Genomic DNA, 27,326 nt, shown 5'->3' on the forward strand with positions numbered 1-27,326 from the left:
CTTATTTCCCGGAAGTGTCTCCGGCCACCACCTGCTGTAGCACCGAGGAAGCCCGCTGTTCAGAGCCACCCTCTTGCCTTCTAAGACACCTGTTTCAGTTCAACAGTAACAATAAGCAGAGCAGAAATACTCTATGCACAGACAGTAGAAGGAAATAATGCAGAAGTGGAAAAGGTGACAGCGCAGGGGAGTAAAGGAGAACCGACGACAACAAACTCCAAAGCCGACCCATCTGGGTCTACTCGGGCAGCAAAAGACTCGGTGCTCCCAGAGTGCTCCCTTCGGCAGGTGGCTCTGCTCTTTTGGACATGGGAGACGCTGGGCCGTTTTACATCCAAGGACAGCAGTGAGGAAAGTTTAAGTTGCTCAAGCAAGAGGGTGTTAGTCCCCTCAACCTCAGACTACGACATAATGATGGAGATTTGCTTCTGGCCAACAACATACTCCGAATATAAAACATACACACTTCCCTTCCTGCTAACATTAACATCCGATTGTGGGAGACAGGGTCACGCAAGTATCCTGAGTCAGGAGGAGAGTCAAACTGCCTACTCCCCATCCGATACAAAACCCAGGGCTGGATCTCACTAAATTGGTAATTTTTTTTAATGTATTTCATAGTTCCTCTTTCTGAGGGGTTCACACCTACTGTTTCTGCTGGGATCTGGGCAGTTACTTCCAGTTATTTCTTGGATTATGCGCAAGCCAAAGTACGAAAGCCAAAGCCTCGGCGCTTGGGAACAAACTATTTCTAATGCTACTTCGTTAGTCATTTTTGAAGTTCTAGCTCTAATAAAAAAGACAAACAAGACGCTACTCTGATTAAAACAAACACACACCTATTTTCTCTCTCCCAGAACAAACGTAAAGGCCGTGTAGGGGCCCTTCCCAGACACACACCACGGACAATGGCTGGGACGCACTTGGCCCCGTGAGGCATGTGTCATTAGATAACACTCAGTAAGCGTGACACAGGATGCAAACACGCTTGCTGCTTTGTGTGTGGGCCACACAAAAACTACTCATTCCATCCTATTCACTGGTGATTAGCAAACTTTTACCCTAGAAATTTAAGACCTGTAAAGACAGACAGGACATCAAGGTAGTTCAGGAATACAACGGGACTCTGCCTTCTCTCCGGAACTTTTTGTTCCTTCTGCTCTTTGTTGGGTGTATCTTTCCCTGGCCGGCCTCGCTGACATCTACCTTTGGGGAGAGCCTTCAGCCGGCACTGCTAGACAGAGATGTCTGAGCAGGAGGGGAGGAAAGAAGCGGCAGGTGGGCAACGAGAATTCTTTCAGGAATGTGAGGTGCAGAGGCTTTCCCTTCTGACGCGTGTGCCTGCTCCGTAAAGCTGTGGCCAGTCATCCTCTCGACCGGCATTTAACTCACAGAAGTCAACTCTCCCCAGGCGATTAAACTCGGGGCAGGCAAGTCCACAGGCCAACACCTACCCGGGAACGTCAGCGGTTCTCCTTCCTACTGTTTCCCGCCCCACACTTCAAATATTTTGATATTATGTGGCCACACAACCTTAAGGGGACAAGGAATTAGAAGGCAAGAGGCCAAGAAATTAAAAAAAAAAAAAAAAAAAAAAAGGCAGTTGGATTATGGCTGGGTGTCTTAAAGTTACTTCCAGGTCACTTGAAATTATATGAACGTGACCTTCCTTCCTGTCATTCCGGGACAGGCACTGCTCGCCTGGCCTAAAGCGCTTGCTGGTGCAGTGATTTTTTTTTTTTTTTAACGTTTTTATTTATTTTTGAGAGCGCGAGACAGAGAGTGAGTAGGGGAGCAGAGAGAGAGGGAGACACAGAAGCGGAAGCAGGCTCCAGGCCCTTAGCTGTCAGCACAGAGCCCGACGCGGGGCTCGAACCTACAAACCACGAGATCAAGACCTGAGCCGAAGTCGGACGCTCAACCGACTGAGCCGCCCGGACGCCCCTGGTGCAGTGGTTCTGAAAGGCTGCACGGTCCACGGCTGGAACAGGCGTCTGTCCGACCACGTCCGTCAGCGAGGCCTGGACACGGGGCTCCTGGGCACAGCGCCTGCCTGATATTCCCGCTCACACAACTGGCTGTTTTACGTGGAGTGGTCAACTCCCACCCTCCCACAGAAAGATCGGGAAACTGCTTCAAGTATTTCCCTTTACATCTTCACCTGCTTCACAGGAGGGTTTCGACCGACAAACCAAATCCAAGCGAACCTTTTGCGACCTGTTAAGACACCCAAAGGGAGCAAGTTGTCTTTGCCTTGTGAAATGAAAGGCGATAAACTTTTGCATTCCTGTGAGTCGTAAAACCCAGAGTAGGAAGCTTCAGTGGCTCTAACAGTCCAGATAATCTTTCTTATCAGGGTGCAAGAGTTTATAGCCATTGTTATCACACGCAGTCAGCGACGTGCTGCATTCCTGGTTTTATGTCCACATTCCTTACTTATTCAACGTCTGTCGCGGCAGTTCACGTTCCCAACAGGGGAGCTGACACCACGGGGCCTCAGGAGGGTAACGCTCCACCGCCCTACAGAAAGAAAGGCCCTGGGTGCCGGGGCTCGGGCCACTAAGGACGGCCGCAGTGCAGATTTGCGGAGACCGGGGAACGGGCACCCGGGCGCGGGAAGACGCACCCCCGGGGGCTGCCGGGCCCGGGGCCCCAGGGAGGAAAACGAACCTCTCGGTCAGCGCCCGGCTCGGCGGACCCCTCACGGACAACAGCTCCTCCTCCAGCCGCTGCCTGGCGGCCTCCAGGTGCTCCAGTTCATCTTGGGTGCGTTTTTGTGGCGTGACAAACTGCAGCTCCTTCAAAAGCTCTTCTTTCTCGTTAATCAGCATCAGCTTCTCCTTCTCGATGTCCAGCGCCCCGGGCCAGGTCTCACTGTCCAGTTTTGACAGTTCAATTTTCAAGTTGGCCATACTAAAATAAAGCGATAAAGAAGAGGGGCGCACAGACTTAGAACTCCCAGGAAAGGGAAGACACAACCCAGCCAAGGCTGGGGGTCTAGATGCCCTCCCGACTCTACCCGGTGACCCTCCCCGGGGTGGGGGGGGGGGCCGTGATCGCCTGCTGGGAGGCAGGTAAGAGCAGCAGCCTGCCCTCCAGCCCCGGGACGCCCCACACCTGGCTCCGGTCTGCTGCATGTTCCTCACCTTTAAGACACAAGTAAGCAAACCCGCCTAGCTAAAAAGAAGAGCGAAGGTCAAAGTACACCGAAGCTTAAAAAGCAGAGAGCGCTGGGAGCCCCGGGCAGGCCCGCCGGGACGTGCGACTGCCTGGGTAGGGTGGCAGGAGGGATACCCAGATGGCTTCCGTTTAAAAAAAAAAAACGACTCAGGTAAATGATGGCTGCCGTGACATCACTATAGGTTTTGTTCCTCTGGGTGAAGACGCTGTCCCCTAGTAAGATGGGGGTCCCCGGGGTCGGCTGGGGGGGCAGCCGGGTTATCAGCCCGTCGGGGAGGACGAGGGGAGAAGACGGAGCGGTGGCTTGGCTGACCAGTATTACAACAAAGTGGATCCAGCAGGCTCCGCGTCGCCAAGGGAAAGGGAGCAGCCCTGCCTCTCCCCAGGCCTCCTGCTGCCCGGAAGCTGTGCACTGTGACATCGGTGCCCACGCCGCTTACGGAGCACTCATGGAGCCAGCACCGCAGACATCCCTGCACTTGACCCGGTTTCCCTGAGTATGCAGGAGCCGTCCAGGAGCACGAAGCTCCCAGTGGACCTTCGCCGGCACGGGCAGCCGAAGCGGCTCCACCACGGTGACAGCAGGTGGTGGGGTGAGGGGGACAGGGGTGAGGAGAAGGGGGAGGAGGAGGAAAAACCAGCAGAGGGGAACTTCACTGGTTTCATAATTTTGCCTGACCTCCGATTCTACTATGTGTACTGCTTAACGCTAATTGGTAAAGTTAACTTCTGACTGAACCAGAATGTTCTGGGGGCGTGTGGGGGGCTCAGTCGGTTAAGTGTCTGACTCTTGGCTTCCGTTCAGGTCATGATCTCACGGATCGTGAGTTCGAGCCCCGTGTCAGGCTCTGTGCTGTCAGTGTGGAGCCTGCTTGGGATTCTCTCTCTTCCTCTCTCTCTCTGCCCCTTCCCCACCCCCCTCACAAAGTACATAAATAAACTTAAAAAAAAATGTTCTGACCATCTGAATCAAAGAACTTGCTCTGTGGCACCGTGAGGACCATCAGGACTGTTCACGAGGTAAATGGCACGTGGCTGTTTTTGACCACGAGCGCAACATCAAGGTAAGTTATGAATGCAACTGAGGTTAGCACAAGGAATCTATATTCTTATTAAAAAACAAAGCTGGATGGTTACTTTGGATGCTGTTACAGCACATACTGGAATATGAGAAGTAGATAGAAAGGGGGTATTTTTTTTTTTTTTTTTTTACTTTTAGACAGAAGAAGTTGTAGAAGGAAAGGAAAAAGATGAACAAAATAATGTTTTCTGGACAAAGATGGAAGTAGTTCCACAGTTTCTGGTTTTAGTTTAAAAAAAAAAAAACACAAAAAAAACTGCCATCTTAAGCTGGCCCTGCATATACAACGTACTTGTGATTTTCCCCCACCGTCTGCACTTCCCATAGATGTAACATCAGCTTTAACCACAAAACCGTACACAACTGTCTCAGCGTACTAGAAAATTAATCATCAAAATGCTAAATAAGCATGATATTATTAGCTTCATTAAGCACAGAAAACAAAGGCTGGAGGAGAAAACAGGTTTCAGGGAAATACAACCCGCCTCTTTACGTACTCAGAATTGAGGAAGAAAAGCATTTTCAACATATGCACAAACCCTCGAGATCTACCCTCTCATCAGCATCGCTAGTAACTTTAAAATAAAACCCCAAATGGTAATAGGCCAGCAATGCAACCAAGTGGGAAAGAACCAATGTCTTAAGTTCTGATGTGACTGACTTAACAACAGAACTGGGAGCGACGACTTAATGAAGGAAAGAAACGCACCTGTTACTTGCGTGATCGGGCATTAGGTGGGTCTTGAATTTTATTTGGAAAGAGCACACCAAATCTGGGGAACGAGACATGATGAAGATTTCTGGGGACACCCAGGGGAGAGAAGAGCTGTGTATAAACTCCAGATGGAATAAACTGTTAGCAGCAAAAGTAAAGCGAAAGTTCAAGCTGATCCAGGGGAAGCCAAGTGGAGCCCCAGAGAACCCAGGGCATGAGGCGTGGTTCTCCAAAATTAATTCTGAGTTATGGCCATTCTCCTTCAGAACACCAGATACAGAACGCTCTTTGTTTACAACAGAGCCCAGGAGTTGTGGCTGCTAAGGGGTTGGTGTGCTCACAGCTGGAGGGCCGCAAACACCATCCACCAGAGGCTTTCACATCACCGGGCCACGAAACCACAAAGCAATCCTCAATCCTTATGGTGGAGGGCAAGGCACGGCCTGGGCACTGAGAAGCAGCCAGAAAGTATACCGGATTTTTCAGAACCTCAGGAAATGTAAAATCTGATAAGGAAAACTTACAAGCATTAAAATCAGCTGAGTGAAATATTCAGAGAGACTAAGTGACTTGTTCAAACTCACACAGTTAATAATTTGTGGAACAGAGCTTAGTTAGGGTTTTTTGTTTTTTTTTTTTTTTTTTCGGTAAATCAAAGAACCCAGTAATAGCAGTAACAGAGGCTATAAAGAGGGAAATTCTGCATTTAGGCAAATCAAACAATTGCTTTGTTAAAGCCAGATAACCTCTAAGAATTTTTGCTAATTACTTTTAAATAATCCTCATCACCAATAATAATGGGTATACTTCAATATCTATCTGATGGTCTTAATAGGAAACTGACATTCTAGCAGGTTCTCAGCTGAGCTTTTCATGTTCTTGAGGAGGAACATAAGCTTCTCTGTCACCTACAGGGTGACAGTGAAGTTTCTCTCCTGCCAATGTCTTCCCAAATCACAAATCAGTAGCATTCTTAAACTCTTAAAAGGAAAATAATGAAATCAAACAGAGCTGTATGACCCTCCCCCATAAAATGAGCAAGGTGTCCATATTATGAAAACAAGGTGAGCCCGTGCACTGGATGAGGAGGGAGAAGTCTCCTGAACCTTCCACAGAATCACGAAGTACGAAAAGAAAGCACAGGGTTGTAAGGGAATGGAGGGAAATAGAATCTCTCCTTTGTCCTGAAGGCAGTCGCAGGAACAGACACTGCAGCGTCTTCAAGCACCTTAGCAGGAAGTCTTCCCCTCAAATCAAAGGAATTAAAGCTATTTACCTGAGAGCTGAACTACTATTAAGTCCTGTACCTGAGCCGATATCACGACTCCACCTAAGAAGCCAATCTTCCCGCTTGTACTTGTGAGTAAGGATTGGACAAGTTCAAAGCTTCTTTCTTCCAAAAGACAAGGGGGCAATTACATGCCCACACTTCTCATTAATTCTCCTTTTCCTTCAGCTTTGGGGTGAGGGGGAGACAGCGAGCAGAGGGGGAACTCTGCAACCCTTACGTCTAAAAACCCTGAAGAGCAGACCTGGTAAGAAGGCGTGGGGAGCACCCAGCAGATGTCACTATACGAGTAAAGATTAATTCTGGAAAAGAAAATTCTGTTTGCGCCCGCTGACCACCGAACGCTGAAGAGCTCCCCTGTTGTTACCTTCTTTTGGCTTCTTCATACTGTAGGCTCAGCCTGACCTTTTCAGCTAAATTTGATCTACTTCTCACTCCGATCTGGTAAAAAACAAAAGGGAAAAAAGTCAATTAACTCTGCTAATGAATGAAGGTAAACTGCTTTTGTTTCTAGGAAGCACAAGTAATTGGAAAACTAACGAAGATGGTCTTGAAATCAGGAACGCCAGTTAAAAAGGCACTTACTTTCCAGTCTCAGTGGGGGCAAAACATTTCTTTTTAATTCAAGCTTGTCTGTTTTTCAAAGACTTCAACATCATTTTCTCCACACATCAGATTCAAGATAAAAAGTATCATGTCAATGTTTCTGGTATCTTAGAGTTTACGAAGGGAACACAGGTCAATAAAATTTACGAACTGAAACTAATTTCGTCTCCATGAGCCAAAATTTCCATCATTTAGCTTCCAAATGCATGATATTAACTAAACAACTTCAAAAAAATGATTTTTCAAACAGGTAAGTCCTACTGTTGATCTCTGCCTGTTTTATTTTCATGGCACAGAATTCAAGGACGCAGAACAGAATACGCAAACTGGGAACGTACTGAAAAGTAAAGGTCTGCTAAACAGCATCCCAAAGAGAAGGCAAAATAGTTCATAGTTTTCAAAGCCATAGTAAATATTTTCAAATGCTGGGCATAAACCATACATGCATTTTAGTATAAACAACCTTGGATATAAAAAAAAATCTGTTAGCTTTTAAAGGCATATTTTTTTGTTTCTCATCAGCCTCAATGTTTAATTGAAAAGATCTAAATTTCTAAGACTCTAAATTTAATAGGGGAAACTTAAATTTTTATGTGTCTGTAACCTTTCAATAATGTCTCTGAATAAATACGAGAAAGTCTGAGCAAAACCATTCATACGGACAAATCCTGATACGTGTGACATCCAGACAGAAAAGATAAGGCTCTGATTTTTAAAACCAATCTCTGAATATGAAATACTGAACCCACGCAGTTGGAATTCAAACCACCTAGCGAGCACCTGTCCCACTTGCCATCCATGTTGTAATTCAGGCCCATCACGGCCAGCGCTGGGGCCAACCGTTCACGTGGGTAACTTACATCTCCGGAAATGCTGGTTTGTGACCCGGCGTCAAGGGTCTGTCTGGAGAGAGATAAATGGGAGTTCACAGGACTGGACCTCAAATCTGGCTCGGATGTGCCCGTGCTCTGGTCCAAATGGAACCGCTCCCGCAGCTTAGCGAGACTCTGTTCAGGAAACACAAAGTCGTACGTGAAACTTAACATTTAGGATGGCAAGACTCACCCAGCAGGTAAAATTAAATTGAAAGAAGTGATCTCGATAGGAAAAAACCAGCTACTTTAACAGGTATGTATCACTTTAAATTATTGAAAAAATAAGATTAGAACCTAATTTCCCATATACACCCGTGTGACTCTGGAAGTGTGTGAGGTCATAATAAACAGATTATCTTACCTTTCCCAAGCTGGAATTATTCACGCTGTGCTTAATGGCACCTTTACATTTAGTACATACATTTCTTACTTTTAACAATCGAAAAGATTTCTATTTTTAAAATTTATTTATTTTGTAAGGTTTATTTATTTATCTTGAGAGAGAAAAAGAGTCCAAGCGGGAGAGGGCCAGAAAGAGAGGATGAGAGGGAGAATCCCAAGCGGGCTCCACGCTGTTAGTGCAGAACCCCATGTGGGGCTCAAACTCGCCAACCGTGAGATCATGATCTGAGCCAAAACCAAGAGTCGGATGCTTAACGACTGAGCCACCCAGGAGCCCCAAAAAGATCTCTATTTTAAAATGACTCATCTTAACTACTCACTTCATACAGCAGAAATTATGTGGAATACCTACAGTGCAATCTCATTTTAGATATAGAAGAAAACTTCCTACTTAGCAGACTTCCGTAATAATGCCATTTTACGTCTGGATGGGACCCAAGAGATTATCTGGTCCTGGTAATGTCAGAGATGAGGAAACTGAGGCCCAGAAGCTGAAGTGCTGGCAGCTGGTCCCAGCCCATCTTTACACTGACTGCATGGCAATGCCAGAGTGATAATGTCTGGTTTTGTAAAGTGAATAATCAACAATGAATGTGCCTGTCATTGCCACCCGTGTTTAATATACTGAGCTTACTTTCAAGAGAGGATGTGAGCAAGTGAAAGTATTAAGAAAGAGAAAAATCTTAACTAAATTGTTCCCAACCCTCCCCTGGCCCTAACACTAATAAAAATGGTAAGAAGCTCATTATTGCCAACTTTAAGAAAAGGCAGGATTTAATCCTGATATTTACAATTTTTACAATAAAAAATGAGAAGTGTCCCCAAAAAACTAGAAATATCAGAGATCTGACATGTGCCTTTTACCCGGCCTTTTTTATTTTCTTTTTCAAAGGTTCATTTATGCAAAATGTAAATACAAGAGGGATGAGACTTCAACGATCATATCAAATATATCACAGAAAAGAACATAGAAGCCTTTTAGTGACTTTGGGCAAGTCTTTTCTATTTTTTCACCTGTAGAGTGGAAAGAGTAGTATTTTTTCAAGCCTGTCTGGGATGACAGTATACCTTATCAATTTAGTAGGTCATGACTGGTATGTTTTGTGCTGAAAAAGAAGAGACTAGAAAGTCAATTCAGACCGCATTACTAGTATTAACAGCAGGCAAACATCTGTGATATATGGTGTGTGTGTGTGTGTGTGTGTGTGTGTGTGTGTGTGTCCAAACATAAAGACATTTGTGTGTGACTGGGTTTTCATGTAGAATGTATCCTTTACTGTGGGTCATGGTCAAAGAGGTCTGAAAGTCATGGAAGCTACCCACCTAATGTCCTTCTTAGCTCTACTCTCGATTTCTGTATCTACTAGTCAATTATTTTATATACTTTAGTAACTGAAAAGGACTCTAATCTTTTAACTTAATCTGGTCTGTTTGTAAATCCAAATTTCTTCGTTACTGGAAGAATCAAAGATAACCTAAGATGGCTGAATTATAAAGTTCCAACATAAATTTGCTCAAGCTAACTATTAATTTTTTTCCAAAGGACCTCTGATGTGCATTTTAGGAATTACTGTTTTAATCATCAGGATTGCTTTAGAACAAAATAGAAATATATCCAAATAAAGTTTTCTATGTTTCCCATATATGTTTAAAACCACATATTCTGGAGCAAGACTGCATAGGTTTGAACCAAAGTCCTGCCACTCCTAAGCTGTGTGACTTTAAGGAGGCTACTTAACTTTTGTGTCCTGCAATTTCCTTGTCTGTAAGTGAGAACAATACATGCCCAAGGGCTGTTGTCAGAATTAACTGAACTACTTTCATGCAAGGCAGGGAGAAGACTGCCCAGCACACAGTCTATACTTAACAAGGATTCGCCATTATCACTACTGTCTTTTCTATTTGATCTCTTCCTGCAGGTTATTTCAAAATTCCCCAAATGCAAAATTATAGGTACATGTAGAACATGTACCTACATTCCGCTGGCATTTTGAAAACTGACATGAGGTACTTGAATATAGTATTTAAATGCAGAGGTTCTACTAAGAATGCAAACATTGCCGCTGGCTCTAACATTTTCCCGAAGACACGGACTGAATCCTTACTCAGAACCCCAAATATCTGAAATACAAAGAATTCTTGGACCTTGTGATCATTATGGGATGGAGGGAAGGTAAGAGAAGGAACAGATATGCTCTTAAAAAAAAACCCAAATCTGACTGCATCTGCTGACTATACGTGTTTAAAATGCAGGACAATGATCACTGAATGGTTGTTTCTTGTACCCACAAGGCTGGCTCACCTTTGGGCTGAGAACTATACAGGTTTCACACGGGGATTTTCTGCCACCGGCAGCTTTCCTAGGATGACTAGATGGGCACCCCCCAGCTGGGTCGGCATTCCCCACCCCCAGCTGGCACCTCAGAATCACCTAGGGTGGGGCGAAGCTTTTTGAAGCTCCTCACATGCCTTTCCCATACTCCTCAGGGCATATCCTCGACCTGCTGTTGACAGGTGACGTACCCTTTGTGTGTCCCCAGCTGAGGATCACAATTTAGGTAACCCTGCTTATCTGGTTTCCACGTGAAGTTTCAGTGAGTTGCAGGTGCCCCCAAATGCTAATCTCACGTGGACTCCAGGATCCAGCACGTCCTGTCTCAAAAGCCATCCAAAGCCTGCCTTCAAACAAGCACATCAGAACCTCGGAACCAACGCGTTCACGGCAGCCTGTTGCCTTGGTGCCCACAAACATCTCCTATGGGAGCAAGTTCTGTGTGAATGAGGCAGGGTGATAAAGGGCCATCCGGATTCCGATGGAGAGCTTCCGCCCCGATAAGAGTTTCTGGGGCCCCAGAAGGTAGCTGTCCGACTTCACAAAATGTTTGTAACATACCTGCATCAGATCTTGTTTTTCTTTTTCTCCTGAGCTGATAGCCTTTCTGATAGATTTCAGTTCAGTTAGAATGGCTTTGGCTTCACTGAGTTCATAGCCACTCTGGCCTCCAGACATTTTCTTATCAATTCTGTGAAAAGAAAAAAGAGAAAGAAAGAAAAGAAAGAAGGAAAGAAAGAAAGAAAGAAAGAAAGAAAGAAAGAAAGAAGAAGGAAAGAAAGAAAGAAGAAAGGAAGAAAGAAAGAAAGAGGGAAGAAAGAAAGAAAGAAAGAAAGGAAAGAAAGGGGGAGGAAAGAAAGAAAGAAAGAAAGAAAGAGAAAGAAGAAAGAAGAAAGAAAGGAAAGAAAGAAAGAAAGAAGAAAGCAAAAAGAAAGAAAGAAAGAAAAGAAAGGAAAGAAAGAAAGAAAGAGGGAAGAAAGAAAGAAAGAAAGAAGAAAGAAGGAAAGAAAGAAAGAAGAAAGGAAGAAAGAAAGAAAGAAAGAGGGAAGAATGAAAGAAGGAAAGAAAGAAAGAGGAAAGAAAGAGGGAAGAAAGAAAGAAAGAAAGAAAGAGGAAAGAAAGAGAGAAGAAAGAAAGAAAGAAAGAAAGAAAGAAAGAGAAAGAAGAAAGAAAGGAAGGAAGGAAGAAAGAAGAAAGAAAAAAGAAAGAAAGAAAGAAAAGAAAGAAGGAAAGAAAGAAAGAGGGAAGAAAGAAAGAAAGAAAGAAGGAAAGAAAGAAAGAAGAAAGAAAGAAAGAAAGAAGAAAGAGGGAAGAAAGAAAGAAAGAAAAAAGAAGAAAGAAAGGAAGGAAGAAGAAAGAAAGAAAGAAAGAAAGAAAGAAAGAAAGAAAGAAAAGAAGGGAAGAAAGAAAGAAGAAAGGAAGAAAGAAAGAGGGAAGAAAGAAAGAAAGAAAGAGGAAAGAAAGAGGGAGGAAAGAAAGAAAGAAAGAAAGAAAGAGAAAGAAGAAAGAAAGGAAAGAAAAAAAGAAGAAAGCAAAAAGAAAGAAAGGAAAGAAAGAAAGAAAGAAAGAAAGAAAGAGGGAAGAAAGAAAGAAAGAAAGAAAGAAAGAAGAAAGGAAGAAGAAAGGAAGAAAGAAAGAAAGAAAGAAAGAGGGAAGAACGAAAGAAAGAAAGAAAGAGGAAAGAAAGAGGGAAGAAAGAAAGAAAGAGGAAAGAAAGAGAGAGGAAAGAAAGAAAGAAAGAAAGAAAGAGAAAGAAGAAAGAAAGGAAGGAAGAAAGAAGAAAGAAAAAAGAAAGAAAGAAAGAAAGAAAGAAAGAAAGAAAGAAAAGAAAGAAGGAAAGAAAGAAAGAGGGAAGAAAGAAAGAAAGAAGGAAAGAAAGAAAGAAGAAAGAAAGAGGGAAGAAAGAAAGAAAGAAAGAAAGAAAGAAAGAAGAAAGAAGAAAGAAAGGAAGGAAGAAGAAAGAAAGAAAGAAAGAAAGGAGAAAAAAAAATGTTAAAGACTGTTGACAGAGTACAAGTTACACAAACAGCAGGAGCTGGTTTTTGGACGGTCGTAGTTGGCTGATGACTTTGCGACTTTCTCCCCACATACCGACATCGTGCTTTCAAGCCGACTGTTCTCCCGTTTTCTCTTCCAACCACTCCTAGCTCACACTCCCCCATCGCCCACCTCACGCCCAGTCCGTTTCTCAACATTTTCAAGCTCAGTCATTTTGTCTTGAGTCAGTTTGGGCGATCCTTCCACTGGCTGAATTCAAACCTCCTCACGCTAATCCGACCTCCACCCTGAGACAGGTTAAGGCCACCGGGAAAGGATTTAGCAGGACAGAAGTGCCAATAAACTGAACGACTACAGGAAGTGCAGATCCCTCACTGTCGCCTCATCTTACATGCCCTGATGTCTGTGCAAAACCAAGTACGGTGCCTAGGAGCTGGTGGGCGATGCGTAAACGGGAGTGATTATTATTTATACCAGTGAGAATCCTACATATTTGGATCGTGTGGTTAGTTTCCTGTTGGTTTTCAAATACGTGAAAAATGCTCGTTCTGTTTTATGGCCGTTATGAGTCAAGGTAAAACTGCTTGCCTTGCGGACGAGTTCAAATCTAGGAACCAGGCAGAAGAGCAGAGGTGCTAACGTTGAATAAAGAGTTCTTCCACCAGCTCATCTGTCACCCCTGCAGATCTGCTCACCAAATGTCCTTACAGTTTGCATGGTCACCCTATGTCAGGGGGTTTCAAGTAACCTAATTCTTTGTGCATGAAGGGCCCAACCAAATTACCTAATTCTTAAAAAAAAAAAAAAAAAAGTGGCAGGGGCGCCTGGGTGGCTCAGTCGGTTAAGCGTCCGACTTCGGCTCAGGTCATGACCTCGTGGTCCGTGAGTTCGAGCCCCGCGTCGGGCGCTGTGCTGCTGGCTCGGAGCCTGGAGTCTGTTTCAGATTCTGTGTCTCCCTCTCTCTCTGCCCCTCCCCTGGTCTGCTCTGTCTCTCTCTGTCTCAAAAATAAGTAAACGTTAAAAAAAAAAAATGGTTTAACAAGACCCTCACTATCACTCTCCAGCCACTGATGCTGCCCGGCATTCATTTTGAATACAATTCAGGGTTCACTTGAAGAACATACGGCTATGCTTCTGCCCCACTGGCCAAGAGCTCTCACTCTTGGACATAATTCTTAGTCTTGTCCACAGAGAAATGGCATCCATGAAGCCACAGAAAACTGGCTCTGCGCTCGTTCGGTTTAAAACATGTAATGATGGACATTTTTTTTATGTCAGTGTGAAGGGACTAATCTGAAAAAACAAAACAAAAACCAAACAACCACCCACCAATGATGCCATCTTACTCTTCCAAAGTTGACTCGAGCAAGTGCAGTTTGTAGATAACCTACTTCCCCAAGTACTGTTTTAGTATTTTATTGCCGAACAGTCTTAACCTAAGATCAAATAAATTTCATCATCAGGTTGTTCGATAATACAGTACAACCAACGGCATCACTGAATTAAACAGCCGCATGCGCACGCACACAGTGTTTAGGGTGGGAAGGGACTCTAGAGATCTATTAGTCACACTTCCTCCAAGTAGGAGAAGTAAGACCAGGAAGTTTACCCGACTTTAGCCTTGAGATTGCATAAACACTTAGCTAGTCGGGTCATAATCCTCAAAAGGACAGACTCGGGCTTCGGGCTCTCCTATTACACTTGGAATATTCGATAAAAATCACTGGGGGTACTTTGAATATTGGTGAATTCCATTTCTCTGGGAAAGGATTCATCAGAGAAATTGTTGGCTCCCTTAAGTACTGTATCTACCAACTGAGTAGTTGAGGCAAAAAAACTTATTTTAATTAAAAAAAAAAAAACCCACAAAGCCCTGAGATTTCATGAAGTAGCTACTAACACAGGACTCTTAAACTGTGTCAAAGGGAATTTCTAAAGCCCAAGTGATTTCTTTCTATTTGTGAAAAACCTTCAGAATCTAACCGCAAAACAGGTCTTGAAGTCACAAATCAACTTTAACATCTGAAAACAAAAAAAGTAGGTGAGCCGTTCTCAGAAATTAACTTTAACACTTAAAAATAAAGGCAGGACTACTTCAAGCCTGCTCATTTACATTTCAGAGAGCTTCAGAACTAGACAAAAATCTCCTGGCTGCCCACTGCTCGCTCAGTTGGGTGCTAAACACGACGAGGACAGGCTATCTCAACTCAGCGCCCACCGCGGAGCTCCTTCTGGGCTTCCTCTCCCTTCTTCTTCCTCCTTTGAACACCTCCATTCTCCTCTAACTGTTCCTCTTCTTCTCTCCTCAACTCTGCGTCTCCCACCTCTTCTCTCTTTTTCGACCCTAACCGACCATAAAATAAAACCAAACAAAAACCAAACAAAATATGGGCATTATTTGCTGATCTTTAAGACAAACTACTGTGTTTTTTGTTCTTGATTTGAGAAATGCCATTTTATATTCTTCCCTAAACAAAATAAAAAGCAAACAAACGTTTTCCTTTTGTTTTTTTTCTGTGCACTGTTATTAATTTCCCCTGTGTCTTCGTCTCTCCCGAAAGATAAGAGAGTCCCATTTGCACACCTTCCCTGGCAAATATGTACCCCCTGAGCCAAATTTTCACACAATAGGTATATACTTTTGGCTTGCTCAGTGCTTCATCCATCCCTTCTCATTTGCCACATTTGAGTGGATGCTGCAGGTGGCAAAGTAGAAATGTCCATCTACACATAAGCTCTGCTGTTGCCGAGGCCAAAGTCAACTTTGGGACCACAGACTGAAATGAATAATGTAGAGAATAAAGCTACATTCATTCATCCAGCATGAACTACTGTACCCAGTAAAATGAAAGCCTGAGTTTAAATTATATTATAGCCCCAGATTTGGCAAAAATATCCCATTCTATCGTGAATAAATGAGAGGTGGTAAAGCACGCAGTAGGATTCTATTTACATCTTTTCCTGAAATATATTTTCTGTCAAAACCCCAAGTAAAAGTTCCTTTATAGTATCAGGAATGTGGTTTCTTGGAAAGTATGGTCTCTGGGTTCAATCAATTTTTATCCAATGTTCTAGTAGTATGGTAGTTAACATCTGAATGAAAACAGCTTTATTTTGTCTATAGTTAGGATCAACAAGAGAGGTCTCTGATGTTAGATATCGTATCTTTCTGCCTTTGGTTCAAGGGCTTAGAATCATTGCAAGAGAATGCCTGAATTTCTACAACAGATGTCTATTGTTTTCTTGTGGAATGTTATTGACCGATTCTTAAACATGCCTCAGATTCCTATAAAAATTGCTTGCAAGCAAACTGCTTTAAAACAATACAGCATTGTTATATCAATATAACAAAAACAGCAAAGTTTGGCTAACCTTTAATCCCGGGTGGTGACATGAGTTAGAATTTCATGTGCCTTAAGAATGTTTACCGTATAGCTAAACGTTTTGTGGCACTCTTCAAAGTTTGTGTCCTCTCTCCACTGGCACCACAAAGCCCTCCTTTATGTTGACATGCAATTTACTAAATATCACATCTGTGGCATTCTAGATCTGCTCAGTTTTGAAGGGGGGGGGGGGGGCTCTGCAGTCTGCTGAGGTTCTTAGAACACAGCTATACTTGAGAACCACTCGGGGATCTCATAAAATATACCTAGATGGAGACCAAAAATAGGTATTTTATTTAAACAGATTATTCTAATACGCCGTCAGGTTTGAAAACCACTAGGACAGGAGCATCTGAAAGAATAAAATGGTTATGATGACGTGAGTGAGTGGCCAAAAAGAAGACTGAGCCATAAAACCAGTCTCTGAAGCCAAAGTCACGGGACTGGTGGTCAAGAGTCATGACTGGCGTCCTGACGTATAACTCATCGTGCAAACACACAGAACACCCAGCTTGTGGTTTGTCTGGCCAACAAATATACAGGATCTTTCAAAGGGGTAATGCCATCTGCCTTGGGTGGCTACAGAGGGGAGGGCGGGGGAGGAACAAGCAGGCAATCAGGGACTCTCTCTGTAAACACTGCTCCGCGGTTGGCAGAGGGCCCTGTACACAGAGGAGGGAAGTAAAAAACAGTTAAATGCCTTTTGAGGGATCATGCCTTTAATCCTCTCTGCAGTCATGTATGTGGCTGTGAAAACCATCAGCTTCTTGCCTCCCACCAGAGACCCTGTGGTAGGATCGGGAGGGCTGGAAAGTTCGGTGTGCCTGCCAGGCTTTAGCTGGGCCGCACCTCGTCAGCAGGGAGAACAGTGGCTTCTGGGGGCCGGGAATGGGGCGGGAGATCCCAGGTTCTGCTGCCCTCTGTCAGCCATATTTTCCTTAACTTGGCCCAGCCTATCCGACTTGACTACAGAACTGGAAAGGACAGAAGGGACACAGGAAATGAGGAACTCACTCAAGCTCCTCTCGGACAACCTGACTTGCTCCCTGAGGTCAACCCGGGGCTCAGGGCAGCAGAGGCTCACCTCGTGCAGCCGCAGGAGCCCAATGTGGAGGCACTTCCTGTGCCTCGTCCCTTGGTTCCATACCTCAAATTCAGAGCAGGCTGGCAGGTGCCCGGGGCACAAAGTTAACACTCCCACTGGTTTCTTTGGATCTCCGATGACGGATAAAACTTCAGACCTCTTCAACGTGTACAGATTTCCCCCACGATTTTTGTTGGTTGATTGGTTTTCTTTGGTTTCTGGTGCAGAGCTCTGAGCTTTTTACTTCATGTTTCTTGGAGAAATCTCTTATGTAATCTGTACTTCTATTTTCTTTTTTTTTTAATGTTTATTTGTTTTTGAGATAGAGAGAGACCGAGTGCAAGCGAGGGAGGGGCAGAGAGCGAGGGAGACACAGAATCCGAAGCAGGCTCCAGGCTCCGAGCTGTCAGCACAGAGCCCGACGCGGGGCTCGAACTCACAAACTGCGAGATCATGACCTGAGCCGTAGTCGGACGCCCAACCGACCGAGCCACCCAGGCGCCCCAATGTACTTCTATTTTCTTTGTATTAGTTAGGGGGCTTTCAATTATTCTAAAGTGAATTTCAGTATTTTTATACTCACTGTTGCAATGTCTCAAAGCCTTGTTCTTTATAGAGCAATTCCTGCTTCATCTGTGAGAGTTCTCTCTTCAGCTTTTTAACCTTTTGCGAGACATCAATGTAAATATGAATGTTTGTAAATAAGTAGCAACGCCGTTTTAAAAGATTGTCTATTAGCAAGCTATTAAACACACAAACACAGCCATTAGTTTAACATTCAGGCTACCGGTTTTCCCTGGACAGAAGTTCTGTGGAAGGTAGGTTAATGATGTTTAAATTATCAATGATGTGCATTATTACTAACATTTACCCTCACCGTCTTATTTAGCAACATTGCCTACGAGCTGGCGTCATGATTGCCTCCATTTTGTTGTGATCGATAACCAGGAAGGGGAGAGTCAGAACTTGAAACCCCGGCTTCTCTACCCCCCAAAGCGTGTACTCCTCCTTCTCTGCTCTTCTCTCTGCTCCGGGACCACTGGCCATCGCTCCATTTCTCAAACACAACAGGCAGTACCTGCCTCAGCAATCAATAGCTCTTTCCACATGTACTTCTGCCACATGCTGTTCCCTCCGGCTGGAAGGCTTGACTCTTGTCACTCAGGCCTCAGCTCCCAGGTCGCCTTTTCACTCAAATAGGACTTCTCTAACCATCCCACCCATGCCATCACTCTGGTTTATTTAGTTCATGGTATTTCTCAAGCACTGACATTTTCTGTGTTCTTGCTTACTGTCTGTCCCCCAGGGGACATATATCACACCAGCTAGATCCCAAACTTCTAGAAAAGTACCAGGCACCATGAGAAATAAAACGACAACGACAAAAAATGTGTGATCGATAAACATTTGCCATCAAACTGATACAAGATATATTTTTTTTTTCCTGTGGTCCCATATATTCTTGGTAATGACAATGCTAAGATGTGATAGGTCAAAAAAAAAGAGCAGAAGCCTGGTTTCATCACAAACTAAAGGTCTTCACGGGGCTGTCAAATTTATTTCCGTATTATAGCCTTAAGTTTTAAGCACATTCTGTTACACAGTATTTCCACGCGCTTTTGAACTATTATTTCCTATTCGGTCTATGCGTTCCACAAATATTTACTGACTTTCCACCATGTCAGGTACTGGGTCTGAAGTGTGACTAAAGCAGATGAGACCTTTGCCTTCATGGGTCCTACAGAACAACAGGGGAGCCAGACGTTGGGCAAATAATCATCTAACGACCTAAGTCTTACCAATTACCACGGGGACATAAAGGAAGGGTTCAGGATACTTCAGGATAAAAAAGAACGATGGGACCTGATTTAGTGAGAAGCTGGATGGAGCCTGTGTGTGGAAAGGCCGGTTAAGCAGAGAGGGTCGGTGGGGCTTCGTTTGGTAAAGGGGGTCCTCAAAAGGTAGGGCTCATGGACAAACCCTAAACTGTGGGAGGAGGGTACTTGGCAAATTTGGGATTTAAAGGACGTTACCATTTGCTGAATTACGGAAGTGTTGCGTAGCATGAGATGGGACTGGAAATGAAAGCCTTATTGTAGAGTCGTGAAGCTATGGGGAAGATTTCTAAACCTTAAGAACAATGAGAGCTGAGGAGGAATTTTAGAGCATGATCTGCTTTATGATCTTTAAGAAACCGCCGTGATGACTCAAGTGATTGGACCAGCGGGGCCAAAAGGGGCCGTTCTACCTGCACCGTGGGCTGGCCTTTGAGCAGTGTATAGAGAGTAGAGCCCAGAGGAAGAATATATTGGGAGGCAGACTCAACAGGACTTGGTGACGGACTCATGTGCAGGGTGAAAGAGACGATGTGCCCAAGATCACTGCCAGGAGTTTTACTTGCCAGGTGGGTGCACGAAGGTGCCTCCCTGGAGGGTGGGACCAGATCCTGGGGTAGGACCGAGGGTGTTTTTTAAGACGTTTAATTTTCCGATACCCATGAAACTTCAAAGGCGATTAGAATATGGAGGCTTGATGTTCAGAAGTGTCTGGACCAGAGACATAAAATTGAAAGTCACTGACATAAAGATGATACTTTAAATGCATGAGAATTAATGAGATCCCCTAGAGAGAGTGCGTATTGAAAACAGAAGAGTTCAGGAACACGCCTCAGGCACCTCCATCACTCAGAAGTCTACTCGAGGAAGGAACAAAACACACTGTGAAGTCGTGGCAAGAGAAGTTGGAGGGAAAAGAGGGCATCTCGGAAAAGGAGAGAAAAAAAGTCAAGGAGGAGACGAGGCACTATGCAGAATAAAATGACAAGGACAAGAGTTGTGTAAGTCTCCTGTTTGTATACCTAAGGCACAGGGCTTTGGGCATTATGGATATTCAATAATTCATCTGTTGATAAATTACCTGTGGAGCTTATCTGAATGGCTAACAGTCTGTGTCCCACGGCACTTCCATTTTATTAGGGAAAAGGAAAAAACAAATAATGATGTTGCAAGGCCCAATTTAGAACTACAAAGAGAGGTGCAAACAATGCTACCAGAATCCAAAGAACAGGAGTACTTGTGGCTGTCCTCAGAAGCAGGGGACTTTGGAGCTGGATATTTGAAAGTGCTTGAATATTCATCACCAGCAAGGAGCTCATTCACAGCAGATCCTCAAGACTTTCCAGTTGATTCGATTATTATCATGTCAAAAAAGCCATCAGCAATCAATAGCTCTTTCCACATGAACTTCTGCTTCTGACAGCACTCTAAAGAGCTGTTTACCAAAGACTGTAACATTTTTATTTTAAAACAACAACAACCAGAGTTAATCCAAACATCAAGAGCAACTCAAATAGCTTGGCTGAGGCCTGACTTTACCTTTGAAGACACCATTGATACAAACAACGGTGATGTGGAACCCACTTAGAACAACCAAATTAAAACAATGAGCATATCTCATGGACATAAAATAGCATTCCACTTAAACTCATTTGGACTGCAATGACCCACTCGACCCACTCATTTTCATTTCTTTCAAAACTTTTCATTCAAAATCTAAAGTTACCTTTTGACCTTTCAGACTCTTCTGTTTAAGTGATGTGAGATTTTATCGTACGTCGTCGAGTGACCAGGATAGAGGAAGTTAAGCTGTGCTTTCTTTCATTCTGCATTATTAATTTTCCCTAAAGTTGGCTCTAAGCCACTGTTTTCATCGTGGGGCGTGGAGGGGGGGGGTGTCCTCTTAGTGAATTACCTAAAGGATTCTTACCTCAGAGTCTCAGTGTTGCATTTTATATTGTAACCTATGAAAAAGCCTGATCCTGTCATAATGACAAGTGAAAACAGGGATTATTTCCAATCAAACATCATTTCCAATTATGTTTGGTTTTAAAAATATGGTCTGAACTAGTGCAACAGCCCTTCTTCTCCGAGAACCTTTGGACATCCTTAGCTACTAGAGGATCACAGTGTCTACTCTTTCATTGTCCAGCTCACCCTCAAGGTAAGACATGGAATGTAAACACCAACGTCCTTCAATCACAGCTAAAGGACGAAGCTAACACTGACTTGGAAATTTAGCACAATGTAGGGAAGCAATGACGAGAGCTACAATTCAGGGGGACTTTATGTATTCCAGGCATTGTGCTAAATATAAATGCCAATTTTAAATCCTTGTAACTACTCTATAGATAGTTTTAATTCTTATTTTATAGGTGAGGACTCTCAAACCAAAAAAAGAATAAGTAAGTAATGTGCTGAAGGTTACACTGCTACCAAAGAGTGGAGAACGATCCGGAACCCAGGAGATGGATTTTAAAACGAACTGTAATTATACAAGTGTTAGCTATTAATGGCACGGTAATACATTTTGCTAATACAAAAGACAAACTAGAGTTTTGGAAAATGACCCAAATAAAACCTATGGCCCTTATTTACCTTAGAAACTTCATTATTCTTATATCCCCACCAAACTGAACACACGAACAGTCCACAAGCCTTAGGGCCTATGTTTTTTTCTCTTACATACTCAACTTTCTGCCATAGCCAACCATCTAATTTCATAGACTTACTTCTAAGGAATCAAATCTCACAACACAGAGTATCAAATTGGAGGCAAAAGACCCATGGCTTTTACACATTTCCTGCTTTCTACACTGACTACACTAAAGCAACTGACATTTTAAATTGATTTCGAAGTTATTTCTGAAAACCAGGAAGATACTGTGATTAAACGTGATGAGTGTGACTGGAAATCACAGTTTCTTATCGTTTCTTACAATCCTGGTATAATAAGTTTTATTTTAAAAGAAGGAGAAAGAAGATGACACTGAAAGAAAAGTAAATTCCGGAAATCTGTGAACCCTGGAAGGATCACAAGACAGGCAGGTTTCATACATCTGCCCTAAAAGTGAACCTTGCACCATTAAAACTATAATGAGCAAAATGGCATTTTACTAATGACTACCTTTCCTTTTCACCACTTTCTCTACTGTCTTGCCGAGAGCTCCTTTAGCAAACCCACAAAGGGCAACTGTCAACTTGCTCCTTCTAGAAATCTTTCTCTTCACAATTGCTTGCACCTCACTAAGTATCCTTCACCACCCTGCCTCATCTCAAGTCACCTTTAAAGAAAATGAGAAATCAGCTCCAGATAGATAAAGGATCAATAATAAACAATTTTTTGACTTTACTAAAGGATAGAGGAAAACAGGGGTGCCTGGGTGGCTCTGTCAGTTGAGTGTCCAACTTGATTTTGGCTTAGGTCATGATCCCAGGGTTGTGGGATTAAGCCCTGAGTCGGGCTCTGTCCTGAGCATGGAGCCTGTTTAAGATTCTCTCTCTCTCTCTCTCTCTCTCTCTCTCTCTCTCTCTCTCCATATGTGTGTGTGTATACATATATATATGTATATATATATATGATATATATATGTAAAAAAAAAAAGAATAAAGAAAACAATCCCAGATGCTGTTGGAGCCATTTGTGATAACTAATACAAGGATTCTATCATCAGAAACAAGATGACTGAATACAATATATGTGTATGTATATGTGTGTGTGTGTATGTGTGTGTGTGTATACATATAAGTCAAACTTTAACAACAATAAAAAGAAAATGAAACAAAAGCCACTGGAAAAAACTGTACGATATATTTATGAAACATATTACCCCAAGATACACATATTAGATAAAAATACAAAAGGTCAATGCTAGATCCCTATAAGTAATTAAAATAAGCCAGTAAATTGCCATATGGCCCAGCAATTCCACTCACAGGTATTTACCCAAGGAAAATGAAAACATATGTTCACGAAACACTTGTGTAGTAGTGTTCATACTATTCATAATAGCCAGAAAGTGGAAACAACCCAAATAAACACCAATTAATGAATGAATAGATGAAACTGGCATATCTGTACAATGGAACATTATCCAGCAATAAAAAGGAATTAAGTACTAATATATGCTACAACATGGATGAACGTTGAAAACATTATGCTAAGTGTAAGAACCCAGTCACAAAGACCATATAGTATATGATTCCATTTATGTGAAATGTTCAGAATGGATAAATCTGGAGACAGAAAATAAATTAGTTGTTGCTTGGGCTTGTGGGTGGAGAAGAAAGGTCTGGGAAATGGGTAGGAACTGCTAATAAGCACAGGGTTCCTTTTGGGGGAAACCAAAATGTTCTAAAATTAGATTGTGGCTAAAGGTATACAATTATGAGTATATTGAAACCCAGTTGAAGCTCTGTTATGTGTATACATCTTTAGGGTTATGTGCACACATATTTATGTCCTTTGATGAACGGATTTATTAGTATAAAATCCTTGGTAATACTATTCTGTTCTAAAGTTGACTTTGATGTTAATATGGCAACTGCAACTTTCTTTGTATTTCCATTATCATGGTAGATATTTTTCATTCCTTTCATTTTTAACTTACCTGGGCCCTCATATTTAAAATAGCTCTTTTGCAGCCATCATAAAGTTGGGTCTTATTTTAACCATTCTGATCATTTCTGCCTTTTAATTGGAGAGTGTACACCATTTACATTTAGTGTGATTATTGATACAGTTGGGTTTAAATCTACTATATTTGTTTTCTACTTGTCACATATATTCTTTTATCCTTTCTACCTCTATTCCTTCCTCGTTTTGGAGTAACTAACTTTTTTATGATTCCATTTTATTTCCACTATTAGTAATAACTCTAAAATATCTATATTTTCTCAGTGGTTATTCTAGGGCAGAGATCAGCAAATGACAGCTTGTGGGTCAAACACACCCTGTGGCCTAATTTTTTATGGCTCATGACTTAACCATGGTTTTCATGTTTTTAATAATTTCCCCCAAAACTGAAAAGAAAACCTAGGGCAGAGACTGTATGTGGCCTTCTCTATCAGTTTTCTGTTGCTGCAGAACAAATTACCACAAAATTGGCTGCTTAAAATTACACTCATTTAATAGCTCAAGCAAGCTCTAGCTTGTGAGTTCTCTGTTCAAAGTATCACAAAACTGAAATTGAGGTGTCAACCAGGCTGAGTTCTCACATATGGAAGCTCTGGGGAAAAATTCAGTCCTAATTACATTCTTGCTATTGGCTGAATTTAATTCCCATGGCTCCATAAAGGACTGAGAGTAAGTTTCCTCACTGGCTATCAGCAAACGTCACTTTCAGGTCCTTTCCCTGTGGGTTCCTCCATCCTGAATACAGAAATGGTGCATTAAATGCCTATTGTATTTTGAACATCTGACTTCCTTCTCTATAACCAGCTACAGAAATGCTCTGTTTTTTAAATTTTATCATTTTACTTTATTTCATCATGATATGTGTACTCTTTAATCCCTATCCCCTATTTCCTCCATCCGCCTGCCGCGCCCCTCCCCGCCCCCCCCATCTCCTCTCTGGTAACCGTGTTTGTTCTCTACAGTTAAGAGTCTGTTTCTCTCTCTCTGTCTCTGTCTCCCTTTAGAAATGCTCTGTTTTTAAAGGGCTCATGTCATTCTTTCCAGCCCACCAGGATGATCTTCCTGTTTTTAAGTTAAATATGCCATATAACATAACTTAATCATGAAAGTAAGATCCACCATATTCAGCTTGGAGATTACGTAGAGTATATACTATCACCAGGGAAGGTGGGAAAACAGGAAATCAAAGAGGATACCTTATAATTTTGCTTAACATTTCTCAAAATCTAATTTTTTACTATTTGGATATTTATTAAAAAAGTTTTGGCCACTCCTGCTTTAGTGTATAAAATATACAGGCTACTTGCAAATGGTATTATATTTCTTACGTGCCTTGTGACAATATCAGTTTCTTTTCCCCCAACCTTTGCGATATCCTGTATTTTGCTTCTAAATATTTCATAAACCCCATCACGTATTTTTATTATGTTTGTTTAAATAAGCAAATATATTTAAAAAGACTTTAAATTACTAAAAAGTCTTCTAGTCACACACTTATTTACTATTGCCTACATTTTTCATTACTTTATAGAGATCCAAATTTCCATATGGTATTGTTCTCGCCCTACTTGAAGAAATTCCCTTTAGCATTTAGTATATTACAGTTCTAAAGGCAATCAATTCTCACAGAATTTGTGTCTGAAGAGATTCTTTATCTTACCTTCTCTTACATAATTTTTGTGGTAAAATATACATATGATAAAATTCACCTTTTAACCATTTTTATTTGTATTTATTTTTATTTTTTAATGTTTTTAATATTGAAAGAGAGAGAGAGAGAGAGAGAGAGAGAGAGAGCACTAGCAGGGGAGGGGCAGAGAGAGAGGGAGACACAGAATCTGAAGCAGGATCCAGGCTCTGAGCTGTCAGCACAGAGCCCAACACAGGACTCGAACCCATGTACTGCAAGATCATGACCTGAGCCGAAGTCCGACACTCACCTGACCGAGCCACCCAGGCGCCCCGACCTTTTAACCATGTTTAAGTGTACAATGTAGCGGTATTAAGGGCAACCATCATCACCAGTCATCTCCAGAATATCTTCATCATCCCAAACTGAAACTCTGTACCCATTAAACACTAACTTCCCATTCTTCCCTCCCCCAGTCCCTGCTAACAACTATTCTTTCTTTAAATTTGCCTATTCTAGGCACCTCACATAAGGGGAATGATCACTGTATTGTTTTGTGTCTGGTTTACTTCACTAGGCATCATATTTTCAAAATTAATTCATGTTATAATATGTATCAGAATTTCATTCCTTTTTAAGGCTGAATAACACACACACACAAACATACCCACACACCGTATTTTGTTTAGCCATTCATCTGCTGATGGATACACAAGTTGTGTAGTGGCTAATTTTGTGTGTCAACATGGAGAATGTTTTTGAGTGACATTAACATTTAAATTAATGGACTGAGTATGCAGCTTTACCTCTATAACGTGGGTGGGCCTCATCCAATCAGCTGAAGACTTGATTAGAACAAAAAGATGAGCTTCCCCAAGTAAGAGGGAATTCTCCAAGAGACTGCCTTCAGACTTCATGTGTACCACTGGCTCTCTTGGGTCTCCACCTGTAAGCTTTGCATAGGAACCACATCTTTGGCCCGTCTCCACTGCAGATTTGGATTTGCCAGTCTCCACAATCATGTGAACCAATTCTTATTAATGAATCTCTTTCACACACACACACACACACACACACACGCACACGCACATGCACACACACACTTAGTTTTGTTTCTCTGGAAAACTCTGACTAATACAGGTTGTTTCTACCTTTCAGCTATTGTGAATAATGTCACTATGGCCACCGGTGTACAAGAATCTGCTTGGGTACTCCTAGAAGCAGAACGGCTATTTCACATGGCAATTCTGTTTCTGAGCAACTGGTATACTGTCTTCCACAGTGGCTGGACCATTTTCCATCCCCACCAGCAATGCACAAGCATTCCAATTTCTCCGCATCCTCAGCAATACTGGTTTATTTTCCACTTTAGAAACAAAAACCAAAACCTCCTAATGGTGTGAGGTGATATCTCCATGTGGCTTTGATCTGCATTTCCCTAATGAATAGCAGTGTTGATCATCTCTTCATATGCTTATGGAACATTTGCGTCTCTTCTTGGGACACGTGTCTCTTAAGTCCCGGGCCCATTTTTGAAGTGGGTTGTTTGTTTTTGCCTTCAGTTTTGAAAGGTATCTTCATTAAGTGTAGCAATCGAGGTTGACATTTTTTCTTTTAGTATTAAGATATCACTCTACTGTCTTGTAGCTTGCATAGTTTCTGATGAGCAGTCTGTTCTGATTATCTTTGTTCCACTGTACCTAATGTGTTTAATGTTCCACTGCATGTAACGTGTTTAATTTCTATGGTTGCTTTTACGATTTTTTTTTCCTTATCACTGATTTTCAGCAATTTAATTATAATATACCTTGGTGTGATCTCTGTTTTTAATTCTGCTTTGGAGTACCTACGGATTTATAGTTTTAATTTCTTTAAGTATTTTTTGTGATTTCTTCGTCCTGGCTCTTTAGCGGGGGCTCTAACATATACATTAGGCCATGTAAGATTGTATCAGAGGAAACTAATGCGCTGTTAAAGTTTTCTCAGGCTTTTTTCATCTGTGTAATTCATTTTGGATAGTTAACTAGTCAAGTGTCTTCAAATTCACTGATCTTACTTAGCATATAGGTTCTTCTCAACTAGTGTCATTTTCACTTCTGAGATTGTATTTTTAATCTACAAAACTTCTATTTTGATCTTTTTTATATTTTTATTTCTCTCCTATTTTCCTCTACATTGTTGAACAATTTGTATAATATATTTTAACATGTTTGCTTGCTAATTAAATAACAGCTGTCACTTCTTGTTTTTCTTACAAGTCATATTTTCTTGCTTCTTTGGT

At 42.2% G+C, this 27,326-nt stretch overlaps 1 protein-coding gene across 6 annotated transcripts in view; it reads right to left on the reverse strand.

Moving 5' to 3' along the window:
* Positions 1–27,326, reverse strand: part of WWC2 (WW and C2 domain containing 2) — a 210,100-nt gene that overhangs the window by 58,984 nt on the left and 123,790 nt on the right. For all 6 annotated transcript variants that reach the window (XM_081795646.1, XM_078445265.2, XM_078445268.2 and 3 more), the window contains 5 exons: positions 17,528–17,607; positions 11,041–11,170; positions 7,731–7,877; positions 6,632–6,705; positions 2,671–2,913 (listed from right to left, as the gene is read on the reverse strand). In XM_081795646.1, coding sequence (XP_081651772.1) covers positions 2,671–2,913; positions 6,632–6,705; positions 7,731–7,877; positions 11,041–11,170; positions 17,528–17,607 — 674 coding nt within the window. The remainder of the gene's footprint in view (positions 1–2,670; positions 2,914–6,631; positions 6,706–7,730; positions 7,878–11,040; positions 11,171–17,527; positions 17,608–27,326) is intronic.

Source organism: Panthera onca, chromosome B1, assembly GCF_046562875.1.
Source record: "Panthera onca isolate mPanOnc1 chromosome B1, mPanOnc1 haplotype 2, whole genome shotgun sequence".
Lineage (NCBI taxonomy): Eukaryota > Metazoa > Chordata > Mammalia > Carnivora > Felidae > Panthera > Panthera onca.